Genomic DNA, 22,202 nt, shown 5'->3' with positions numbered 1-22,202 from the left:
GGAGGGATAGAGGGAAGGGATAGAGGGGAGGGATAGAGGGGAGGGGAGAAGGGATAGAGGGGAGGGATAGAGGGAAGGGATAGAGGGGAGGGATAGAGGGGAGGGAGAAGGGATAGAGGGGAGGGATAGAGGGGAGGGATAGAGAGGAGGGATAGAGGGGAGGGATAGAGGGAGGGATAGAGGGGAGAAGGGATAGAGGGAGGGATAGAGGAGAGGGGAGAAGGGATAGAGGGGAGGGATAGAGGGGAGGGATAGAGGAGAGGGAGAAGGGATAGAGGGAGGGATAGAGGGGAGAAGGGATAGAGGGGAGAAGGGATAGAGGGGAGAAGGGATAGAGGGGAGGGATAGAAGAGAGGGATAGATGGGAGGGATAGAGGGGAGGGATAGAACGAGAGAGTGGGAGGGACAAGAGGAGAGTGAAGTACATACATTATTTCAATACAATTCAAAGGGGGCTTTATTGTTATGGGAAAACAGATGTTTACATTGCCTAATCAAGATCATTTCCCTTCATTGTATAATGCTGAGAGTTTACGGGGAGATGGAAGGATAGAGGGGTGTGAGATGGCAAACAGATGTCAGTATCTAAACAGACAGGACAGGAAGTATACTTATCAGCCAATCACAGTTAGCATAAAAGGCACAGTAACCACGGTAACCCCCCCCCACACACACACAGCTATGCAGTGAATGACAACCATTACTAAAGGGCCTTACCAAATAGGATGAACAGTCCGTGTGGTGATATGCTCTGCAGGGAGAAGAAAGAGGAAATCAGACAACTGGTCAAGTGAAGGTAATACTGGTGGTGTGGTGATACAGAAACCAACCAAGCATGCACCTTCCCTTTCCCTTGCATCATCATCACACACATCCAGCCAGCCAGCCAGCCAGCAGCGGCCTAGCCAGCCAGCCAGCAGCGGCCTAGCCAGCCAGCCAGCAGCGGCCCAGCCAGCCAGCCAGCAGCGGCCCAACCAGCCAGCCAGCAGCAGCCTAGCCAGCCAGCCAACAGCGGCCCAGCCAGCCATCCAGCAGCGGCCTAGCCAGCCAGCAGGGCCCAGCCAGCCAGCCTGCAGGGCCCAGCCAGCCAGCAGCAGCCCAGCCAGCCAGCCAGCAGGGCCCAGCCAGCCAGGCAGCAGCAGCCCAGCCAGCCAGCCAGCAGCGGCCTAGCCAGCCAGCCAGCAGCGCCCAGCCAGCCAGCAGGACCCAGCCAGCCAGCCAGCAGCGCCCAGCCAGCCAGCAAGGCCCATCCAGCCATCCAGCCAGCCAGCCAGCAGCGCCCAGCCAGCCAGCAAGGCCCATCCAGCCAGCCAGCAGCGCCCAGCCAGCCAGCAGGGCCCAGCCAGCCAGCAGCGGCCTAGCCAGCCAGCAGGGCCCAGCCAGCCAGCCTGCAGGGCCCAGCCAGCCAGCCTTCAGGGCCCAGCCAGCCAGCAGCGGCCCAGCCAGCCAGCCAGCAGCGGCCCAGCCCTAATGCTGCTTATCTAGCTGGAGAATCAGATAAGACCCAGCTATTCACTATTACCTATGTAGTGGGCCCTGGTGAAAAGTAGTGCACTGCATAGATGAAAGGGTGGGATTTGGGACACAGCCCAGGTCGTGTCTTGTGACATCAACTGCTGCTGACACAGATAGAGAAAGCAGCTACTAACATGAAACTCTTTAATGATTGCAGCCCAGCAGAGAATCCAACATGATATTTACCAAGAAGTAGACCTAAGTACCATACATTCTAACATCAGCTTCTATCTGTTCATACGTCATATCCCTTCTTACCAAGTCAGTAACATTTAGTTATCTGGAAAGTGTCCCATCTCACCAGGTCAGTAACATTTAGTTATCTGGAAAGTGTCCCATCTCACCAGGTCAGTAACATTTAGTTATCTGGAAAGTATGGCATTTTATGTCTATTTTAGGCGGGTTGGTGTGTGGCATGTTCTGAGAGTTTTGTAAGGGGTAGCCTGGTCCCAGATCTGTTGGTGCTATCAAGTCAACATTCTTTGTAATGCCAAATGTTTAGCTTGACAGTGAGCAATGGCGTTGGCAAGAGCACAAACAATAAAGTTGAGGGGGTAACAGGTGGGCCGGGGGTCACTCACATCAGGGTTGAGGTTGGAGACAAGGAGAACGGCGTGAACAGCGATGGGGGCCATGCCGTGTAGGGTCATCCGTCCCGAGACTGAGCCGGGCATGGCGAGGGGTCCCAGAGCGCCGGTCATCGTGTGCATGGACAGACCTGGGGGCACGCACGATAGCAGGTCAAAGGGGCGGGCCTACTAGAGGAGGGAGGAGGGCCCAGGGTCAGTATGAGGAGGGAGGAGAGACGTTAGGAGAGGGGAGGGGGGAGGAGGGAGGGGAGGAGGGAGGGCCCAGGGTCAGTATGAGGAGGGAGGCGAGACAGTAGGAGAGGGGAGGGGCCCAGGGTCAGTATGAGGAGGGAGGAGAGACGGTAGGAGAGGGGAGGGGAGGGGGAGGGCCCAGGGGTAAGTATGAGGAGGGAGGAGAGACAGTAGGGAAGGGGGGAAGAGACGGTAGGACAGGGAGGTGAGGGGAGGGGGCAGGGGGAGGAGAGACGGTAGGAGAGGGGAGGGGGAGGAGAGACAGTAGGAGAGGGGAGGGGGAGAAGAGACGGTGGGAGGGGAGGGGGAGAAGAGACGTTAGGAGAGTGGAGGGGAGGAGAGAGGGCCCAGGGTCAGTATGAGGAGGGAGGAGAGACAGTAGGAGGGGGAGGAGAGACGGTAGGAGAGGGGAGGGGCTGGGGAGGGGGAGGAGAGACGTTAGGAGAGGGGAGGGCCCAGGGTCAGTATGAGGAGGGAGGAGAGACAGTAGGAGAGGTGAGGGGAGGTGAGGGGGAGGGGAGGGGGAGGAGAGACGGTAGGAGAGGTGAGGGGAGGTGAGGGGGAGGAGGAGAGACGGTAGGAGAGGGGAGGTGAGGGGGAGGAGGAGAGACGGTAGGAGAGGTGAGGGGAGGTGAGGGGGAGGAGGAGAGACGGTAGGAGAGGTGAGGGGAGGTGAGGGGGAGGAGGAGAGACGGTAGGAGAGGTGAGGGGAGGTGAGGGGGAGGAGGAGAGACGGTAGGAGAGGGGAGGTGAGGTGAGGTGAGGGGGGTGTCCCAAATGGCACTCTATTCACTATATAGTACATTTGGGACGCAGTCGGAGAGTGGGAGAAAGATGATGATGATGATGATGATTATGATGGTTGAGATTATGTACTTATAAAAACACTAGAACATGATTCACCAGTCAAGTCAATGGGGCTGGTGGTCTGAGGATGATTCACCAGTCAAGTCAATGGGGCTGGTGGTCTGAGGATGATTCACCAGTCAAGTCAATGGGGCTGGTGGTCTGAGGATGATTCACCAGTCAAGTCAATGGGGCTGGTGGTCTGAGGATGATTCCCCAGTCAAGTCAATGGGGCTGGTGGTCTGAGGATGATTCCCCAGTCAAGTCAATGGGGCTGGTGGTCTGAGGATGATTCCCCAGTCAAGTCAATGGGGCTGCCGTGGTCTGAGGATGATTCACCAGTCAAGTCAATGGGGCTGCCGTGGTCTGAGGATGATTCACCAGTCAAGTCAATGGGGCTGGTGGTCTGAGGATGATTCCCCAGTCAAGTCAATGGGGCTGGTGGTCTGAGGATGATTCACCAGTCAAGTCAATGGGGCTGGTGGTCTGAGGATGATTCACCAGTCAAGTCAATGGGGCTGGTGGTCTGAGGATGATTCCCAGTCAAGTCAATGGGGCTGGTGGTCTGAGGATGATTCACCAGTCAAGTCAATGGGGCTGGTGGTCTGAGGATGATTCCCAGTCAAGTCAATGGGGCTGGTGGTCTGAGGATGATTCCCCAGTCAAGTCAATGGGGCTGGTGGTCTGAGGATGATTCCCCAGTCAAGTCAATGGGGCTGGTGGTCTGAGGATGATTCCCCAGTCAAGTCAATGGGGCTGCCGTGGTCTGAGGATGATTCACCAGTCAAGTCAATGGGGCTGCCGTGGTCTGAGGATGATTCACCAGTCAAGTCAATGGGGCTGGTGGTCTGAGGATGATTCCCCAGTCAAGTCAATGGGGCTGGTGGTCTGAGGATGATTCACCAGTCAAGTCAATGGGGCTGGTGGTCTGAGGATGATTCACCAGTCAAGTCAATGGGGCTGGTGGTCTGAGGATGATTCCCCAGTCAAGTCAATGGGGCTGGTGGTCTGAGGATGATTCACCAGTCAAGTCAATGGGGCTGGTGGTCTGAGGATGATTCCCCAGTCAAGTCAATGGGGCTGGTGGTCTGAGGATGATTCCCCAGTCAAGTCAATGGGGCTGGTGGTCTGAGGATGATTCCCCAGTCAAGTCAATGGGGCTGGTGGTCTGAGGATGATTCCCCAGTCAAGTCAATGGGGCTGGTGGTCTGAGGATGATTCCCCAGTCAAGTCAATGGGGCTGCCGTGGTCTGAGGATGATTCCCCAGTCAAGTCAATGGGGCTGGTGGTCTGAGGATGATTCACCAGTCAAGTCAATGGGGCTGCCGTGGTCTGAGGATGATTCCCCAGTCAAGTCAATGGGGCTGGTGGTCTGAGGATGATTCCCCAGTCAAGTCAATGGGGCTGGTGGTCTGAGGATGATTCCCCAGTCAAGTCAATGGGGCTGGTGGTCTGAGGATGATTCCCCAGTCAAGTCAATGGGGCTGGTGGTCTGAGGATGATTCCCCAGTCAAGTCAATGGGGCTGGTGGTCTGAGGATGATTCACCAGTCAAGTCAATGGGGCTGCCGTGGTCTGAGGATGATTCACCAGTCAAGTCAATGGGGCTGGTGGTCTGAGGATGATTCACCAGTCAAGTCAATGGGGCTGGTGGTCTGAGGATGATTCCCCAGTCAAGTCAATGGGGCTGGTGGTCTGAGGATGATTCACCAGTCAAGTCAATGGGGCTGGTGGTCTGAGGATGATTCCCCAGTCAAGTCAATGGGGCTGGTGGTCTGAGGATGATTCACCAGTCAAGTCAATTGGGCTGCCGTGGTCTGAGGATGATTCCCCAGTCAAGTCAATGGGGCTGGTGGTCTGAGGATGATTCCCCAGTCAAGTCAATGGGGCTGCCGTGGTCTGAGGATGATTCCCCAGTCAAGTCAATGGGGCTGGTGGTCTGAGGATGATTCACCAGTCAAGTCAATGGGGCTGGTGGTCTGAGGATGATTCACCAGTCAAGTCAATGGGGCTGGTGGTCTGAGGATGATTCACCAGTCAAGTCAATGGGGCTGGTGGTCTGAGGATGATTCACCAGTCAAGTCAATGGGGCTGGTGGTCTGAGGATGATTCACCAGTCAAGTCAATGGGGCTGCCGTGGTCTGAGGATGATTCCCCAGTCAAGTCAATGGGGCTGGTGGTCTGAGGATGATTCCCCAGTCAAGTCAATGGGGCTGGTGGTCTGAGGATGATTCCCCAGTCAAGTCAATGGGGCTGGTGGTCTGAGGATGATTCACCAGTCAAGTCAATGGGGCTGGTGGTCTGAGGATGATTCACCAGTCAAGTCAATGGGGCTGGTGGTCTGAGGATGATTCCCAGTCAAGTCAATGGGGCTGGTGGTCTGAGGATGATTCCCCAGTCAAGTCAATGGGGCTGGTGGTCTGAGGATGATTCCCCAGTCAAGTCAATGGGGCTGGTGGTCTGAGGATGATTCACCAGTCAAGTCAATGGGGCTGCCGTGGTCTGAGGATGATTCCCCAGTCAAGTCAATGGGGCTGGTGGTCTGAGGATGATTCCCCAGTCAAGTCAATGGGGCTGGTGGTCTGAGGATGATTCCCCAGTCAAGTCAATGGGGCTGGTGGTCTGAGGATGATTCCCCAGTCAAGTCAATGGGGCTGGTGGTCTGAGGATGATTCACCAGTCAAGTCAATGGGGCTGGTGGTCTGAGGATGATTCACCAGTCAAGTCAATGGGGCTGGTGGTCTGAGGATGATTCACCAGTCAAGTCAATGGGGCTGCCGTGGTCTGAGGATGATTCACCAGTCAAGTCAATGGGGCTGGTGGTCTGAGGATGATTCACCAGTCAAGTCAATGGGGCTGCCGTGGTCTGAGGATGATTCCCCAGTCAAGTCAATGGGGCTGGTGGTCTGAGGATGATTCACCAGTCAAGTCAATGGGGCTGCCGTGGTCTGAGGATGATTCCCCAGTCAAGTCAATGGGGCTGCCGTGGTCTGAGGATGATTCCCCAGTCAAGTCAATGGGGCTGGTGGTCTGAGGATGATTCCCCAGTCAAGTCAATGGGGCTGGTGGTCTGAGGATGATTCCCCAGTCAAGTCAATGGGGCTGGTGGTCTGAGGATGATTCCCCAGTCAAGTCAATGGGGCTGTTGGTCTGAGGATGATTCACCAGTCAAGTCAATGGGGCTGCCGTGGTCTGAGGATGATTCCCCAGTCAAGTCAATGGGGCTGGTGGTCTGAGGATGATTCTCCAGTCAAGTCAATGGGGCTGCCGTGGTCTGAGGATGATTCCCCAGTCAAGTCAATGGGGCTGCCGTGGTCTGAGGATGATTCCCCAGTCAAGTCGATGGGGCTGCCGTGGTCTGAGGATGATTCCCCAGTCAAGTCAATGCGGCTGCCGTGGTCTGAGGATGATTCCCCAGTCAAGTCAATGGGGCTGCCGTGGTCTGAGGATGATTCCCCAGTCAAGTCAATGGGGCTGGTGGTCTGAGGATGATTCCCCAGTCAAGTCAATGGGGCTGGTGGTCTGAGGATGATTCCCCAGTCAAGTCAATGGGGCTGCCGTGGTCTGAGGATGATTCCCCAGTCAAGTCAATGGGGCTGGTGGTCTGAGGATGATTCACCAGTCAAGTCAATGGGGCTGCCGTGGTCTGAGGATGATTCCCCAGTCAAGTCGATGGGGCTGCCGTGGTCTGAGGATGATTCCCCAGTCAAGTCAATGCGGCTGCCGTGGTCTGAGGATGATTCCCCAGTCAAGTCAATGGGGCTGCCGTGGTCTGAGGATGATTCCCCAGTCAAGTCAATGGGGCTGGTGGTCTGAGGATGATTCCCCAGTCAAGTCAATGGGGCTGGTGGTCTGAGGATGATTCCCCAGTCAAGTCAATGGGGCTGCCGTGGTCTGAGGATGATTCCCCAGTCAAGTCAATGGGGCTGGTGGTCTGAGGATGATTCACCAGTCAAGTCAATGGGGCTGCCGTGGTCTGAGGATGATTCCCCAGTCAAGTCAATGGGGCTGGTGGTCTGAGGATGATTCCCCAGTCAAGTCAATGGGGCTGGTGGTCTGAGGATGATTCCCCAGTCAAGTCAATGGGGCTGGTGGTCTGAGGATGATTCCCCAGTCAAGTCAATGGGGCTGGTGGTCTGAGGATGATTCCCCAGTCAAGTCAATGGGGCTGGTGGTCTGAGGATGATTCACCAGTCAAGTCAATGGGGCTGGTGGTCTGAGGATGATTCACCAGTCAAGTCAATGGGGCTGCCGTGGTCTGAGGATGATTCACCAGTCAAGTCAATGGGGCTGGTGGTCTGAGGATGATTCACAAGTCAAGTCAATGGGGCTGGTGGTCTGAGGATGATTCCCCAGTCAAGTCAATGGGGCTGGTGGTCTGAGGATGATTCACCAGTCAAGTCAATGGGGCTGGTGGTCTGAGGATGATTCCCCAGTCAAGTCAATGGGGCTGGTGGTCTGAGGATGATTCACCAGTCAAGTCAATGGGGCTGCCGTGGTCTGAGGATGATTCCCCAGTCAAGTCAATGGGGCTGGTGGTCTGAGGATGATTCCCCAGTCAAGTCAATGGGGCTGCCGTGGTCTGAGGATGATTCCCCAGTCAAGTCAATGGGGCTGGTGGTCTGAGGATGATTCACCAGTCAAGTCAATGGGGCTGGTGGTCTGAGGATGATTCACCAGTCAAGTCAATGGGGCTGGTGGTCTGAGGATGATTCACCAGTCAAGTCAATGGGGCTGGTGGTCTGAGGATGATTCACCAGTCAAGTCAATGGGGCTGGTGGTCTGAGGATGATTCACCAGTCAAGTCAATGGGGCTGCCGTGGTCTGAGGATGATTCCCCAGTCAAGTCAATGGGGCTGGTGGTCTGAGGATGATTCCCCAGTCAAGTCAATGGGGCTGGTGGTCTGAGGATGATTCCCCAGTCAAGTCAATGGGGCTGGTGGTCTGAGGATGATTCACCAGTCAAGTCAATGGGGCTGGTGGTCTGAGGATGATTCACCAGTCAAGTCAATGGGGCTGGTGGTCTGAGGATGATTCCCCAGTCAAGTCAATGGGGCTGGTGGTCTGAGGATGATTCCCCAGTCAAGTCAATGGGGCTGGTGGTCTGAGGATGATTCCCCAGTCAAGTCAATGGGGCTGGTGGTCTGAGGATGATTCACCAGTCAAGTCAATGGGGCTGCCGTGGTCTGAGGATGATTCCCCAGTCAAGTCAATGGGGCTGGTGGTCTGAGGATGATTCACCAGTCAAGTCAATGGGGCTGGTGGTCTGAGGATGATTCACCAGTCAAGTCAATGGGGCTGGTGGTCTGAGGATGATTCACCAGTCAAGTCAATGGGGCTGCCGTGGTCTGAGGATGATTCCCCAGTCAAGTCAATGGGGCTGGTGGTCTGAGGATGATTCCCCAGTCAAGTCAATGGGGCTGGTGGTCTGAGGATGATTCCCCAGTCAAGTCAATGGGGCTGGTGGTCTGAGGATGATTCACCAGTCAAGTCAATGGGGCTGGTGGTCTGAGGATGATTCACCAGTCAAGTCAATGGGGCTGGTGGTCTGAGGATGATTCCCCAGTCAAGTCAATGGGGCTGGTGGTCTGAGGATGATTCCCCAGTCAAGTCAATGGGGCTGGTGGTCTGAGGATGATTCCCCAGTCAAGTCAATGGGGCTGGTGGTCTGAGGATGATTCACCAGTCAAGTCAATGGGGCTGCCGTGGTCTGAGGATGATTCCCCAGTCAAGTCAATGGGGCTGGTGGTCTGAGGATGATTCCCCAGTCAAGTCAATGGGGCTGGTGGTCTGAGGATGATTCCCCAGTCAAGTCAATGGGGCTGGTGGTCTGTGGATGATTCCCCAGTCAAGTCAATGGGGCTGGTGGTCTGAGGATGATTCACCAGTCAAGTCAATGGGGCTGGTGGTCTGAGGATGATTCACCAGTCAAGTCAATGGGGCTGGTGGTCTGAGGATGATTCCCCAGTCAAGTCAATGGGGCTGGTGGTCTGAGGATGATTCACCAGTCAAGTCAATGGGGCTGGTGGTCTGAGGATGATTCACCAGTCAAGTCAATGGGGCTGCCGTGGTCTGAGGATGATTCCCCAGTCAAGTCAATGGGGCTGGTGGTCTGAGGATGATTCACCAGTCAAGTCAATGGGGCTGCCGTGGTCTGAGGATGATTCCCCAGTCAAGTCAATGGGGCTGCCGTGGTCTGAGGATGATTCCCCAGTCAAGTCAATGGGGCTGGTGGTCTGAGGATGATTCCCCAGTCAAGTCAATGGGGCTGGTGGTCTGAGGATGATTCCCCAGTCAAGTCAATGGGGCTGGTGGTCTGAGGATGATTCACCAGTCAAGTCAATGGGGCTGTTGGTCTGAGGATGATTCACCAGTCAAGTCAATGGGGCTGCCGTGGTCTGAGGATGATTCCCCAGTCAAGTCAATGGGGCTGGTGGTCTGAGGATGATTCTCCAGTCAAGTCAATGGGGCTGCCGTGGTCTGAGGATGATTCCCCAGTCAAGTCAATGGGGCTGCCGTGGTCTGAGGATGATTCCCCAGTCAAGTCGATGGGGCTGCCGTGGTCTGAGGATGATTCCCCAGTCAAGTCAATGCGGCTGCCGTGGTCTGAGGATGATTCCCCAGTCAAGTCAATGGGGCTGCCGTGGTCTGAGGATGATTCCCCAGTCAAGTCAATGGGGCTGGTGGTCTGAGGATGATTCCCCAGTCAAGTTAATGGGGCTGGTGGTCTGAGGATGATTCCCCAGTCAAGTCAATGGGGCTGGTGGTCTGAGGATGATTCCCCAGTCAAGTCAATGGGGCTGGTGGTCTGAGGATGATTCCCCAGTCAAGTTAATGGGGCTGGTGGTCTGAGGATGATTCCCCAGTCAAGTCAATGGGGCTGGTGGTCTGAGGATGATTCCCCAGTCAAGTCAATGGGGCTGGTGGTCTGAGGATGATTCCCCAGTCAAGTCAATGGGGCTGCCGTGGTCTGAGGATGATTCCCCAGTCAAGTCAATGGGGCTGGTGGTCTGAGGATGATTCCCCAGTCAAGTCAATGGGGCTGGTGGTCTGAGGATGATTCCCCAGTCAAGTCAATGGGGCTGCCGTGGTCTGAGGATGATTCCCCAGTCAAGTTAATGGGGCTGGTGGTCTGAGGATGATTCCCCAGTCAAGTCAATGGGGCTGCCGTGGTCTGAGGATGATTCCCCAGTCAAGTCAATGGGGCTGGTGGTCTGAGGATGATTCCCCAGTCAAGTCAATGGGGCTGCCGTGGTCTGAGGATGATTCCACAGTCAAGTCAATGGGGCTGGTGGTCTGAGGATGATTCCCCAGTCAAGTCAATGGGGCTGCCGTGGTCTGAGGATGATGCCCCAGTCAAGTCAATGGGGCTGGTGGTCTGAGGATGATGCCCCAGTCAAGTCAATGGGGCTGGTGGTCTGAGGATGATTCCCCAGTCAAGTCAATGGGGCTGGTGGTCTGAGGATGATTCCCCAGTCAAGTCAATGGGGCTGGTGGTCTGATGATGATTCCCCAGTCAAGTCAATGGGGCTGGTGGTCTGAGGATGATTCCCCAGTCAAGTCAATGGGGCTGGTGGTCTGAGGATGATTCCCCAGTCAAGTTAATGGGGCTGGTGGTCTGAGGATGATGCCCCAGTCAAGTCAATGGGGCTGCCGTGGTCTGAGGATGATTCCCCAGTCAAGTCAATGGGGCTGCCGTGGTCTGAGGATGATTCCCCAGTCAAGTCAATGGGACTGCCGTGGTCTGAGGGGCTAACAATGTTATAGTGATTGTATTGTCTATGATAGTACCTACCTATATAGGGGGTATGGGGCTGGAAGAGGGTGATAGTGGGGTGGTACCTACCTATATAGGGGTATGGGGCAGGAGGAGGCTGGAGGAGGGTGATACCTACCTATATAGGGGTATGGGGCAGGAGGAGGGTGATACCTACCCATATAGGGGGTATGGGGCTGGAGGAGGGTGATACCTACCTATATAGGTGGTATGGGGCAGGAGGAGGGTGATACCTACCTATAGGCGGTATGGGGCAGGAGGAGGGTGATACCTACCTATATAGGGGTATGGGGCAGGAGGAGGGTGATACCTTCCTATATAGGGGGTATGGGGCAGGAGGAGGGTGATACCTACCTATATAGGGGGTATGGGGCAGGAGGAGGGTGGTACCTACCTATATAGGGGTATGGGGCAGGAGGAGGGTGATACCTACCTATAGGGGGTATGGGGCTAGAGGAGGGTGATACCTACCTATATAGGGGTATGGGGCAGGAGGAGGGTGATACCTACCTATATAGGGGGTATGGGGCAGGAGGAGGGTGGTACCTACCTATATAGGGGGTATGGGGCTAGATGAGGGTGATACCTACCTATATAGGGGGTATGGGGCAGGAGGAGGGTGTACCTACCTATATAGGCGGTATGGGGCAGGAGGAGGGTGTACCTACCTATATAGGGGGTATGGGGCAGGAGGAGGGTGATACCTACCTATATAGGGGGTATGGTGCTAGAGGAGGGTGATACCTACCTATATAGGGGGTATGGGGCAGGAGGAGGGTGATAGTGTGGTGGTACCTACCTGCTTGGGGGAACCCGATAGCGGGGCCAAAACCTGCAGCGTAAGGCGAAGAGATGATACCTGGGGCACCTGGAAACACAATAAATCAAATGTATAAAATATAAAGCCCTTTTTACCTCAGCAATTGTCACAAAGTGCTTAACTTTCCCAAGATCCCAAAGGCCAGACAAAGCAGCATTGGTGGGAAAAGTATCCAATGGTCATACTTGAGTAAAAGTAAAGATACCTTAATAGAAAATAACTCAATCAAAAGTGAAAGTCACCCAGTAAAATACTACTTGAGTAAAAGTCTAAAAGTATTGGGTTTTAAATATACTGAAGTATCAAAAGTCAAAGTCGAAAATATAAATAATTTCAAATTCCTTATATTAAGCAAACCAGATGGCACCAATTTACAGATAGCCAGGGACAGCCAGGGACAACCAGGGACATAGCCAGGGACAGCCAGGGACAACCAGGGACATAGCCAGGGACATAGCCAGGGACAACCAGGGACAGCCAGGGACATAGCCAGGGACAGCCAGGGACAACCAGGGACATAGCCAGGGACAACCAGGGACAGACTCCAACACGACATAAATGACGCATGTGTGTTTAGTGAGTCCTCCAGATCAGAGGCAGTAGGGATGACCAGGGATGTTCTCTGTTTAGTGAGTCCTCCAGATCAGAGGCAGTAGGGATGAACAGGGATGTTCTCTGTTTAGTGAGTCCTCCAGATCAGAGGCAGTAGGGATGACCAGGGATGTTCTCTGTTTAGTGAGTCCTCCAGATCAGAGGCAGTAGGGATGACCAGGGATGTTCTCTGTTTAGTGAGTCCTCCAGATCAGAGGCAGTAGGGATGACCAGGGATGTTCTCTGTTTAGTGAGTCCTCCAGATCAGAGGCAGTAGGGATGACCAGGGATGTTCTCTGTTTAGTGAGTCCTCCAGATCAGAGGCAGTAGGGATGACCAGGGATGTTCTCTGTTTAGTGAATCCTCCAGATCAGAGGCCGTAGGGATGACCAGGGATGTTCTCTGTTTAGTGAGTCCTCCAGATCAGAGGCAGTAGGGATGACCAGGGATGTTCTCTGTTTAGTGAGTCCTCCAGATCAGAGGCCGTAGGGATGACCAGGGATGTTCTCTGTTTAGTGAGTCCTCCAGATCAGAGGCAGTAGGGATGACCAGGGATGTTCTCTGTTTAGTGAGTCCTCCAGATCAGAGGCTAGTAGGGATGACCAGGGATGTTCTCTGTTTAGTGAGTCCTCCAGATCAGAGGCAGTAGGGATGACCAGGGATGTTCTCTGTTTAGTGAGTCCTCCAGATCAGAGGCAGTAGGGATGACCAGGGATGTTCTCTGTTTAGTGAGTCCTCCAGATCAGAGGCAGTAGATGACCAGGGATGTTCTCTGTTTAGTGAGTCCTCCAGATCAGAGGCAGTAGGGATGACCAGGGATGTTCTCTGTTTAGTGAGTCCTCCAGATCAGAGGCAGTAGGGATGACCAGGGATGTTCTCTGTTTAGTGAGTCCTCCAGATCAGAGGCAGTAGGGATGACCAGGGATGTTCTCTGTTTAGTGAGTCCTCCAGATCAGAGGCAGTAGATGACCAGGGATGTTCTCTGTTTAGTGAGTCCTCCAGATCAGAGGCAGTAGGGATGACCAGGGATGTTCTCTGTTTAGTGAATCCTCCAGATCAGAGGCCGTAGGGATGACCAGGGATGTTCTCTGTTTAGTGAGTCCTCCAGATCAGAGGCAGTAGGGATGACCAGGGATGTTCTCTGTTTAGTGAGTCCTCCAGATCAGAGGCCGTAGGGATGACCAGGGATGTTCTCTGTTTAGTGAGTCCTCCAGATCAGAGGCAGTAGGGATGACCAGGGATGTTCTCTGTTTAGTGAGTCCTCCAGATCAGAGGCTAGTAGGGATGACCAGGGATGTTCTCTGTTTAGTGAGTCCTCCAGATCAGAGGCAGTAGGGATGACCAGGGATGTTCTCTGTTTAGTGAGTCCTCCAGATCAGAGGCAGTAGGGATGACCAGGGATGTTCTCTGTTTAGTGAGTCCTCCAGATCAGAGGCAGTAGATGACCAGGGATGTTCTCTGTTTAGTGAGTCTTCCAGATCAGAGGCAGTAGGGATGACCAGGGATGTTCTCTGTTTAGTGAGTCCTCCAGATCAGAGGCTAGTAGGGATGACCAGGGATGTTCTCTGTTTAGTGAGTTCTCCAGATCAGAGGCAGTAGGGATGACCAGGGATGTTCTCTGTTTAGTGAGTCCTCCAGATCAGAGACAGTAGGGATGACCAGGGATGTTCTCTGTTTAGTGAGTCCTCCAGATCAGAGACCGTAGGGATGACCAGGGATGTTCTCTGTTTAGTGAGTCCTCCAGATCAGAGGCAGTAGGGATGACCAGGGATGTTCTCTGTTTAGTGAGTCCTCCAGATCAGAGGCTAGTAGGGATGACCAGGGATGTTCTCTGTTTAGTGAGTCCTTCAGATCAGAGGCAGTAGGGATGACCAGGGATGTTCTCTGTTTAGTGAGTCCTCCAGATCAGAGGCTAGTAGGGATGACCAGGGATGTTCTCTGTTTAGTGAGTCCTCCAGATCAGAGGCAGTAGGGATGACCAGGGATGTTCTCTGTTTAGTGAGTCCTCCAGATCAGAGGCAGTAGGGATGACCAGGGATGTTCTCTGTTTAGTGAGTCCTCCAGATCAGAGGCAGTAGGGATGACCAGGGATGTTCTCTGTTTAGTGAGTCCTCCAGATCAGAGGCAGTAGGGATGACCAGGGATGTTCTCTGTTTAGTGAGTCCTCCAGATCAGAGGCAGTAGGGATGACCAGGGATGTTCTCTGTTTAGTGAGTCCTCCAGATCAGAGGCAGTAGGGATGACCAGGGATGTTCTCTGTTTAGTGAGTCCTCCAGATCAGAGGCAGTAGGGATGACCAGGGATGTTCTCTGTTTAGTGAGTCCTCCAGATCAGAGGCAGTAGGGATGACCAGGGATGTTCTCTGTTTAGTGAGTCCTCCAGATCAGAGGCAGTAGGGATGACCAGGGATGTTCTCTGTTTAGTGAGTCCTCCAGATCAGAGGCAGTAGGGATGACCAGGGATGTTCTCTGTTTAGTGAGTCCTCCAGATCAGAGACAGTAGGGATGACCAGGGATGTTCTCTGTTTAGTGAGTCCTCCAGATCAGAGGCAGTAGGGATGACCAGGGATGTTCTCTGTTTAGTGAGTCTTCCAGATCAGAGACAGTAGGGATGACCAGGGATGTTCTCTGTTTAGTGAGTCCTCCAGATCAGAGGCAGTAGGGATGACCAGGGATGTTCTCTGTTTAGTGAGTCCTCCAGATCAGAGGCAGTAGATGACCAGGGATGTTCTCTGTTTAGTGAGTCCTCCAGATCAGAGGCAGTAGAGATGACCAGGGATGTTCTCTGTTTAGTGAGTCCTCCAGATCAGAGGCAGTAGGGATGACCAGGGATGTTCTCTGGTTAGTGAGTCCTCCAGATCAGAGGCAGTAGGGATGACCAGGGATGTTCTCTGTTTAGTGAGTCCTCCAGATCAGAGGCTAGTAGGGATGACCAGGGATGTTCTCTGTTTAGTGAGTCCTCCAGATCAGAGGCAGTAGGGATGACCAGGATGTTCTCTGTTTAGTGAGTCCTCCAGATCAGAGGCCGTAGGGATGACCAGGATGTTCTCTGTTTAGTGAGTCCTCCAGATCAGAGGCAGTAGGGATGACCAGGGATGTTCTCTGTTTAGTGAGTCCTCCAGATCAGTGGCAGTAGGGATGACCAGGGATGTTCTCTGTTTAGTGAGTCCTCCAGATCAGTGGCAGTAGGGATGACCAGGGATGTTCTCTGTTTAGTGAGTCCTCCAGATCAGAGGCAGTAGGGATACCCGGGGATGTTCTCTGGTTAGTGAGTCCTCCAGATCAGAGGCAGTAGGGATGACCAGGGATGTTCTCTGTTTAGTGAGTCCTCCAGATCAGAGGCAGGAGGGATGACCAGGGATGTTCTCTGTTTAGTGAGTCCTCCAGATCAGAGGCAGGAGGGATGACCAGGGATGTTCTCTGTTTAGTGAGTCCTCCAGATCAGAGACAGTAGGGATGATCAGGGATGTTCTCTGTTTAGTGAGTCCTCCAGATCAGAGGCAGTAGGGATGACCAGGGATGTTCTCTGTTTAGTGAGTCCTCCAGATCAGAGGCAGGAGGGATGACCAGGGATGTTCTCTGTTTAGTGAGTCCTCCAGATCAGAGGCAGTAGATGACCAGGGATGTTCTCTGTTTAGTGAGTCCTCCAGATCAGAGGCAGTAGGGATGACCAGGGATGTTCTCTGTTTAGTGAGTCCTCCAGATCAGAGGCAGTAGGGGATGACCAGGGATGTTCTCTGTTTAGTGAGTCCACCAGATCAGAGGCAGTAGGGATGACCAGGGATGTTCTCTGTTTAGTGAGTCCTCCAGATCAGAGGCTAGTAGGGATGACCAGGGATGTTCTCTGTTTAGTGAGTCCTCCAGATCAGAGGCAGTAGGGATGACCAGGGATGTTCTCTGTTTAGTGAGTCCTCCAGATCAGAGGCAGTAGGGATGACCAGGGATGTTCTCTGTTTAGTGAGTCCTCCAGATCAGAGGCAGTAGGGATGAGCAGGGATGTTCTCTGTTTAGTGAGTCCTCCAGATCAGAGGCAGTAGGGATGAGCAGGGATGTTCTCTGTTTAGTGAGTCCTCCAGATCAGAGGCAGTAGGGATGACCAGGGATGTTCTCTGTTTAGTGAGTCCTCCAGATCAGAGACAGTAGGGATGACCAGGGATGTTCTCTGTTTAGTGAGTCCTCCAGATCAGAGACCGTAGGGATGACCAGGGATGTTCTCTGTTTAGTGAGTCCTCCAGATCAGAGGCAGTAGGGATGACCAGGGATGTTCTCTGTTTAGTGAGTCCTCCAGATCAGAGGCTAGTAGGGATGACCAGGGATGTTCTCTGTTTAGTGAGTCCTTCAGATCAGAGGCAGTAGGGATGACCAGGGATGTTCTCTGTTTAGTGAGTCCTCCAGATCAGAGGCTAGTAGGGATGACCAGGGATGTTCTCTGTTTAGTGAGTCCTCCAGATCAGAGGCAGTAGGGATGACCAGGGATGTTCTCTGTTTAGTGAGTCCTCCAGATCAGAGGCAGTAGGGATGACCAGGGATGTTCTCTGTTTAGTGAGTCCTCCAGATCAGAGGCAGTAGGGATGACCAGGGATGTTCTCTGTTTAGTGAGTCCTCCAGATCAGAGGCAGTAGGGATGACCAGGGATGTTCTCTGTTTAGTGAGTCCTCCAGATCAGAGACAGTAGGGATGACCAGGGATGTTCTCTGTTTAGTGAGTCCTCCAGATCAGAGGCAGTAGGGATGACCAGGGATGTTCTCTGTTTAGTGAGTCCTCCAGATCAGAGGCAGTAGGGATGACCAGGGATGTTCTCTGTTTAGTGAGTCCTCCAGATCAGAGACAGTAGGGATGACCAGGGATGTTCTCTGTTTAGTGAGTCCTCCAGATCAGAGGCAGTAGGGATGACCAGGGATGTTCTCTGTTTAGTGAATCCTCCAGATCAGAGGCCGTAGGGATGACCAGGGATGTTCTCTGTTTAGTGAGTCCTCCAGATCAGAGGCAGTAGGGATGACCAGGGATGTTCTCTGTTTAGTGAGTCCTCCAGATCAGAGGCCGTAGGGATGACCAGGGATGTTCTCTGTTTAGTGAGTCCTCCAGATCAGAGGCAGTAGGGATGACCAGGGATGTTCTCTGTTTAGTGAGTCCTCCAGATCAGAGGCTAGTAGGGATGACCAGGATGTTCTCTGTTTAGTGAGTCCTCCAGATCAGAGGCAGTAGGGATGACCAGGGATGTTCTCTGTTTAGTGAGTCCTCCAGATCAGAGGCAGTAGGGATGACCAGGGATGTTCTCTGTTTAGTGAGTCCTCCAGATCAGAGGCAGTAGGGATGACCAGGATGTTCTCTGTTTAGTGAGTCCTCCAGATCAGAGGCAGTAGGGATGACCAGGGATGTTCTCTGTTTAGTGAGTCCTCCAGATCAGAGGCAGTAGGGATGACCAGGGATGTTCTCTGTTTAGTGAGTCCTCCAGATCAGAGGCAGTAGGGATGACCAGGGATGTTCTCTGTTTAGTGAGTCCTCCAGATCAGAGGCCGTAGGGATGACCAGGGATGTTCTCTGTTTAGTGAGTCCTCCAGATCAGAGGCAGTAGGGATGACCAGGGATGTTCTCTGTTTAGTGAATCCTCCATATCAGAGGCCGTAGGGATGACCAGGGATGTTCTCTGTTTAGTGAGTCCTCCAGATCAGAGGCAGTAGGGATGACCAGGGATGTTCTCTGTTTAGTGAGTCCTCCAGATCAGAGGCCGTAGGGATGACCAGGGATGTTCTCTGTTTAGTGAGTCCTCCAGATCAGAGGCAGTAGGGATGACCAGGGATGTTCTCTGTTTAGTGAGTCCTCCAGATCAGAGGCAGTAGGGATGACCAGGGATGTTCTCTGTTTAGTGAGTCCTCCAGATCAGAGGCAGTAGGGATGACCAGGGATGTTCTCTGTTTAGTGAGTCCTCCAGATCAGAGGCAGTAGGGATGACCAGGGGTGTTCTCTGTTTAGTGAGTCCTCCAGATCAGAGGCTAGTAGGGATGACCAGGGATGTTCTCTGTTTAGTGAGTCCTCCAGATCAGAGGCTAGTAGGGATACCCGGGGATGTTGTCTTGTTAAGTGTGTGAATTGGACCCTACAAACAGTAGATACACGTTTCTCACAAAGAAGGGGACACTGCTTTTCAATTTCCCCATTGTGGGGGGGGGGTTGTTGCTGGGGCTACCAATACAGGAAATTCAATGTTGGAAGGTTTACAGTTCATTAAAGAAGAGGAATGTTCGCAAGCTCAATCCCTACAAGCATTCCTTCCTCCCAAATGGGACCCTATTCCCTAAATAGTGCACTATATTGGGCATACGATGCAATTTGGGACGCAGGGTCTCTTCTCTTGTTACACTACAGAACCAACCGGTTTTGTGACAGCAGAGAGGTAGGTGTGATAAGGGTTCAACCTGTGCTCTATTTGCTATTTAGTGCAGTTTTAACCAAACACCTATTCACAAAAAAAATGATTTTAAATTAAATATTAGCTTTTGTCTGGAGCCAAAAAAAGTTAATTTGACGTTATGCACTAACAAGGTTTTTCAGCATAAGCAGATTGACTACTGCTAAAGATGTTTACGGGTGTGACAAGTAGTCTTGACAAAACGAGTATGAGAACGGATATGGGAAAACACCAAGATGGCGCCGACAGATAGGACAGCCGTGCTTCTAGCTCCTAGGCAATAGCTGTTACATTATTAGCACAGAAATTCAGAGTGGACTTCTAGTCCGACTCATGAGGCACGCGCACACCACCCACCGCTTCCAAGTATGTACAGTGGGGCAAAAAAGTATTTAGTCAGCCACCAATTGTGCAAGTTCTCCCACTTAAAAAGATGAGGGAGGCCTGTAATTTTCATCATAGGTACACTTCAACTATGACAGACAAAATGAGAAAAAAAAATCCAGAAAATCACATTGTAGCATTTTTCATGAATTTATTTGCAAATTATGGTGGAAAATAAGTCTACAGACAATCACGGATTACAAAAAGAAAACCGGCCACGTCACGGACACTGACGTCTTGCTTCCAGACAAGCTAAACACCTTCTTCCCCCGCTTTTAGGATAACACAGTGCCACCGACGCGGCCCGCTCCCAAGGACTGTGGGCCCTCCTTCTCCGTGGCCGACGTAACTAAGGTATTTAAGTGTGTTAACCCTCGCAAGGCTCCCTAGCCGCGTCCTCAGAGCATGTGCAGACCACCAGGCTAGAGTGTTTACAGACATATTCAATCTCTCCCTATCCCAGTCTGCTGTCCCCACATGCTTCAAGATGTCCACCATTGTTCCTGTACCCAAGAAAGCAAAGGTAACTGAACTAAATTACTATCGCCACGTAGCACTCACTTAAGGTCATCATGAAGTGCTTTGAGAGACTAGTCAAGGATCATATCACCTCCACCCTACCTGACACCCAAGACCCACTTCAATTTGCTTACCTACATTACCGTCCAAATAGATCCACAGACGATGCAATCACCATCACACTGCCCTGTCCCATCTGAACAAGAGGAATACCTATGTAAGAATGCTGTTCATTGACTATAACTCAGCATTCAACACCATAGTACCCTCCAAACTCATCATTAAGCCCTAGGTCTGAACCCCACCCTATGCAACCGGGTCCTGGACTTCCTGACGGGCTTCCTGACGGGCCGCCCCCAGGTGGTGAAGGTAGGAAACAACCCCTCCACTTCACTGATCCTGAACACGGGGGCCTCAAAAGGGTGAGTGCTCAGCCCCCTCCTGTACTCCCTGTTCACCCACGACTGTGTGGCCAATCATCAAGTTAGCAGATGACACAACAGCAGTAGGCTTGATTACCAACAACGACGAGACGGCCTACAGGGGGGAGGTGAGGGCCCTGGGAGTGTGGTGCCAGGAAAATAACCTCTCATCCAATGTCAACAAAACATAGGAGCTGATCATGGACTTCAGGAGACAGCAGAGAGAACACGCCCTCTATCCACATCGACGGGAACAGCAGTGGAGAAGGTGCTGATCATGGACTTCAGGAGACAGCAGAGGGAACACGCCCTCTATCCACATCGACGGGAACAGCAGTGGGGAAGGTGCTGATCGTGGACTTCAGGAGACAGCAGAGGGAACACGCCTCTATCCACATCGACGGGAACAGCAGTGGAGAAGATGGAAAGCTTCAAGTTCATCGGCGAACACATTACTGACGATCTGAAATGGTTCCACCCACACAGACAGTGTGGTGAAGAAGGTACAACAGCGCTTCTACTCCTATGTAGGAGTATATAACACATCAGATCTGGTAAAAGATAATACACCCCCCCCCCCCCCCCCATCGTCTTTGAAATGCAAGAGAAAGGCCATAACGTACTATTCCAAGTTAGGCGCAATTTAGTCACTAGATGGCAGCAGAGTTTGTGCAAAGTTTTAGACTGATTCATTTCTGATCAAAATGTTGTATCAAGCCTTGATACAACATACAAATATGCCTCTTATTTTATTAACCATGCAAGTCAGTTAAAAACAAATTCTTATTTACAATGACGGCCTAGAAACAGTGGGTTAACTGCCTTGTTCAGGGGCAGAACAACAGAATTTTCCCTTGTCAGCTCGCAGGATTCAATCTAGCAACCTTTCAGTTACTGGCCCAACACTAACCACTAGGCTACCTGCCTCCTCTACACTCTAACCACTAGGCTACCCTGCCACCTCTACACTCTAACCACTAGGCTACCCTGCCACCTCTACACTCTAACCACTAGGCTACCCTGCCTCCTCTACACTCTAACCACTAGGCTACCTGCCTCCTCTACACTCTAACCACTAGGCTACCCTGCCACCTCTACACTCTAACCACTAGGCTACCCTGCCACCTCTACACTCTAACCACTAGGCTACCTGCCACCCTGTGCCTTATTGGTTTATTAATACATTTTAAAGTTCACAGCTGCTCACTCTCCTCAAACAATAGCATGGTATTCTTTCACTGTAATAGCTACTGTAAATTGGACAGTGCAGTTAGATTAACAATGAATGTCAGCTTTCTGCCCATATCAGATATGTCTATGTCCTGGGAAATGTTCTTGTTACTTACAACCTCATGCCGATCCTGTAGAGGTTAATAATGTTGACGTATTTTGCATTACTCATATGTATATACTGTATTTTATACTATTTTACACTATTGTATAGTAGTAGTAGTAGTAGTCTATTCTATTGTATAGTAGTAGTAGTAGTAGTCTATTCTATTGTATAGTAGTAGTAGTAGTAGTCTATGTAGTAGTAGTCTATTCTATTGTATAGTAGTAGTAGTAGTAGTCTATTCTATTGTATAGTAGTAGTAGTAGTAGTCTATTCTATTGTATAGTAGTAGTAGTAGTAGTCTATTCTATTGTATAGTAGTAGTAGTAGTAGTCTATTATATTGTATAGTAGTAGTAGTAGTAGTAATAGTAGTAGTAGTAGTAGTAGTAGTAGTCTATGCCGCTCCGACATTGCTCTCACATATATTTACGTTTTCTTAATTCCATTCCTTTACCTTAGATTTGTGTGTATTGGTGTGAATTGTTGTGAAATGGTTCGATATATTAATTGTTAGATATTAATTTTTAGATATTACTGCACTGTTGGAGCTAGAAACACAAGCATTTCACTACATCCGCAATAACAGCTGCTAAACATGTGTATGTGACCAATAACAGCTGCTAAACATGTGTATGTGACCAATAACAGCTGCTAAACATGTGTATGTGACCAATAACAGCTGCTAAACACGTGTATGTGACCAATAACAGCTGCTAAACACGTGTATGTGACCAATAACAGCTGCTAAACACGTGTATGTGACAA

At 51.8% G+C, this 22,202-nt stretch overlaps 1 protein-coding gene across 3 annotated transcripts in view; it reads right to left on the bottom strand.

The window, feature by feature from the left end:
• ptbp3 (polypyrimidine tract binding protein 3) overlaps window positions 1-22,202 on the bottom strand; it is a 144,241-nt gene that overhangs the window by 8,416 nt on the left and 113,623 nt on the right. For all 3 annotated transcript variants that reach the window (XM_065007680.1, XM_065007681.1, XM_065007682.1), the window contains 3 exons: window positions 11,758-11,826; window positions 2,097-2,233; window positions 718-751 (listed from right to left, as the gene is read on the bottom strand). In XM_065007680.1, the coding sequence (XP_064863752.1) occupies window positions 718-751; window positions 2,097-2,233; window positions 11,758-11,826 (240 nt within the window). The remainder of the gene's footprint in view (window positions 1-717; window positions 752-2,096; window positions 2,234-11,757; window positions 11,827-22,202) is intronic.

The sequence above is a fragment of the Oncorhynchus nerka genome, linkage group LG22, assembly GCF_034236695.1.
Source record: "Oncorhynchus nerka isolate Pitt River linkage group LG22, Oner_Uvic_2.0, whole genome shotgun sequence".
NCBI lineage: Eukaryota > Metazoa > Chordata > Actinopteri > Salmoniformes > Salmonidae > Oncorhynchus > Oncorhynchus nerka.
This window is presented reverse-complemented; position numbering and strand designations above follow the sequence as displayed.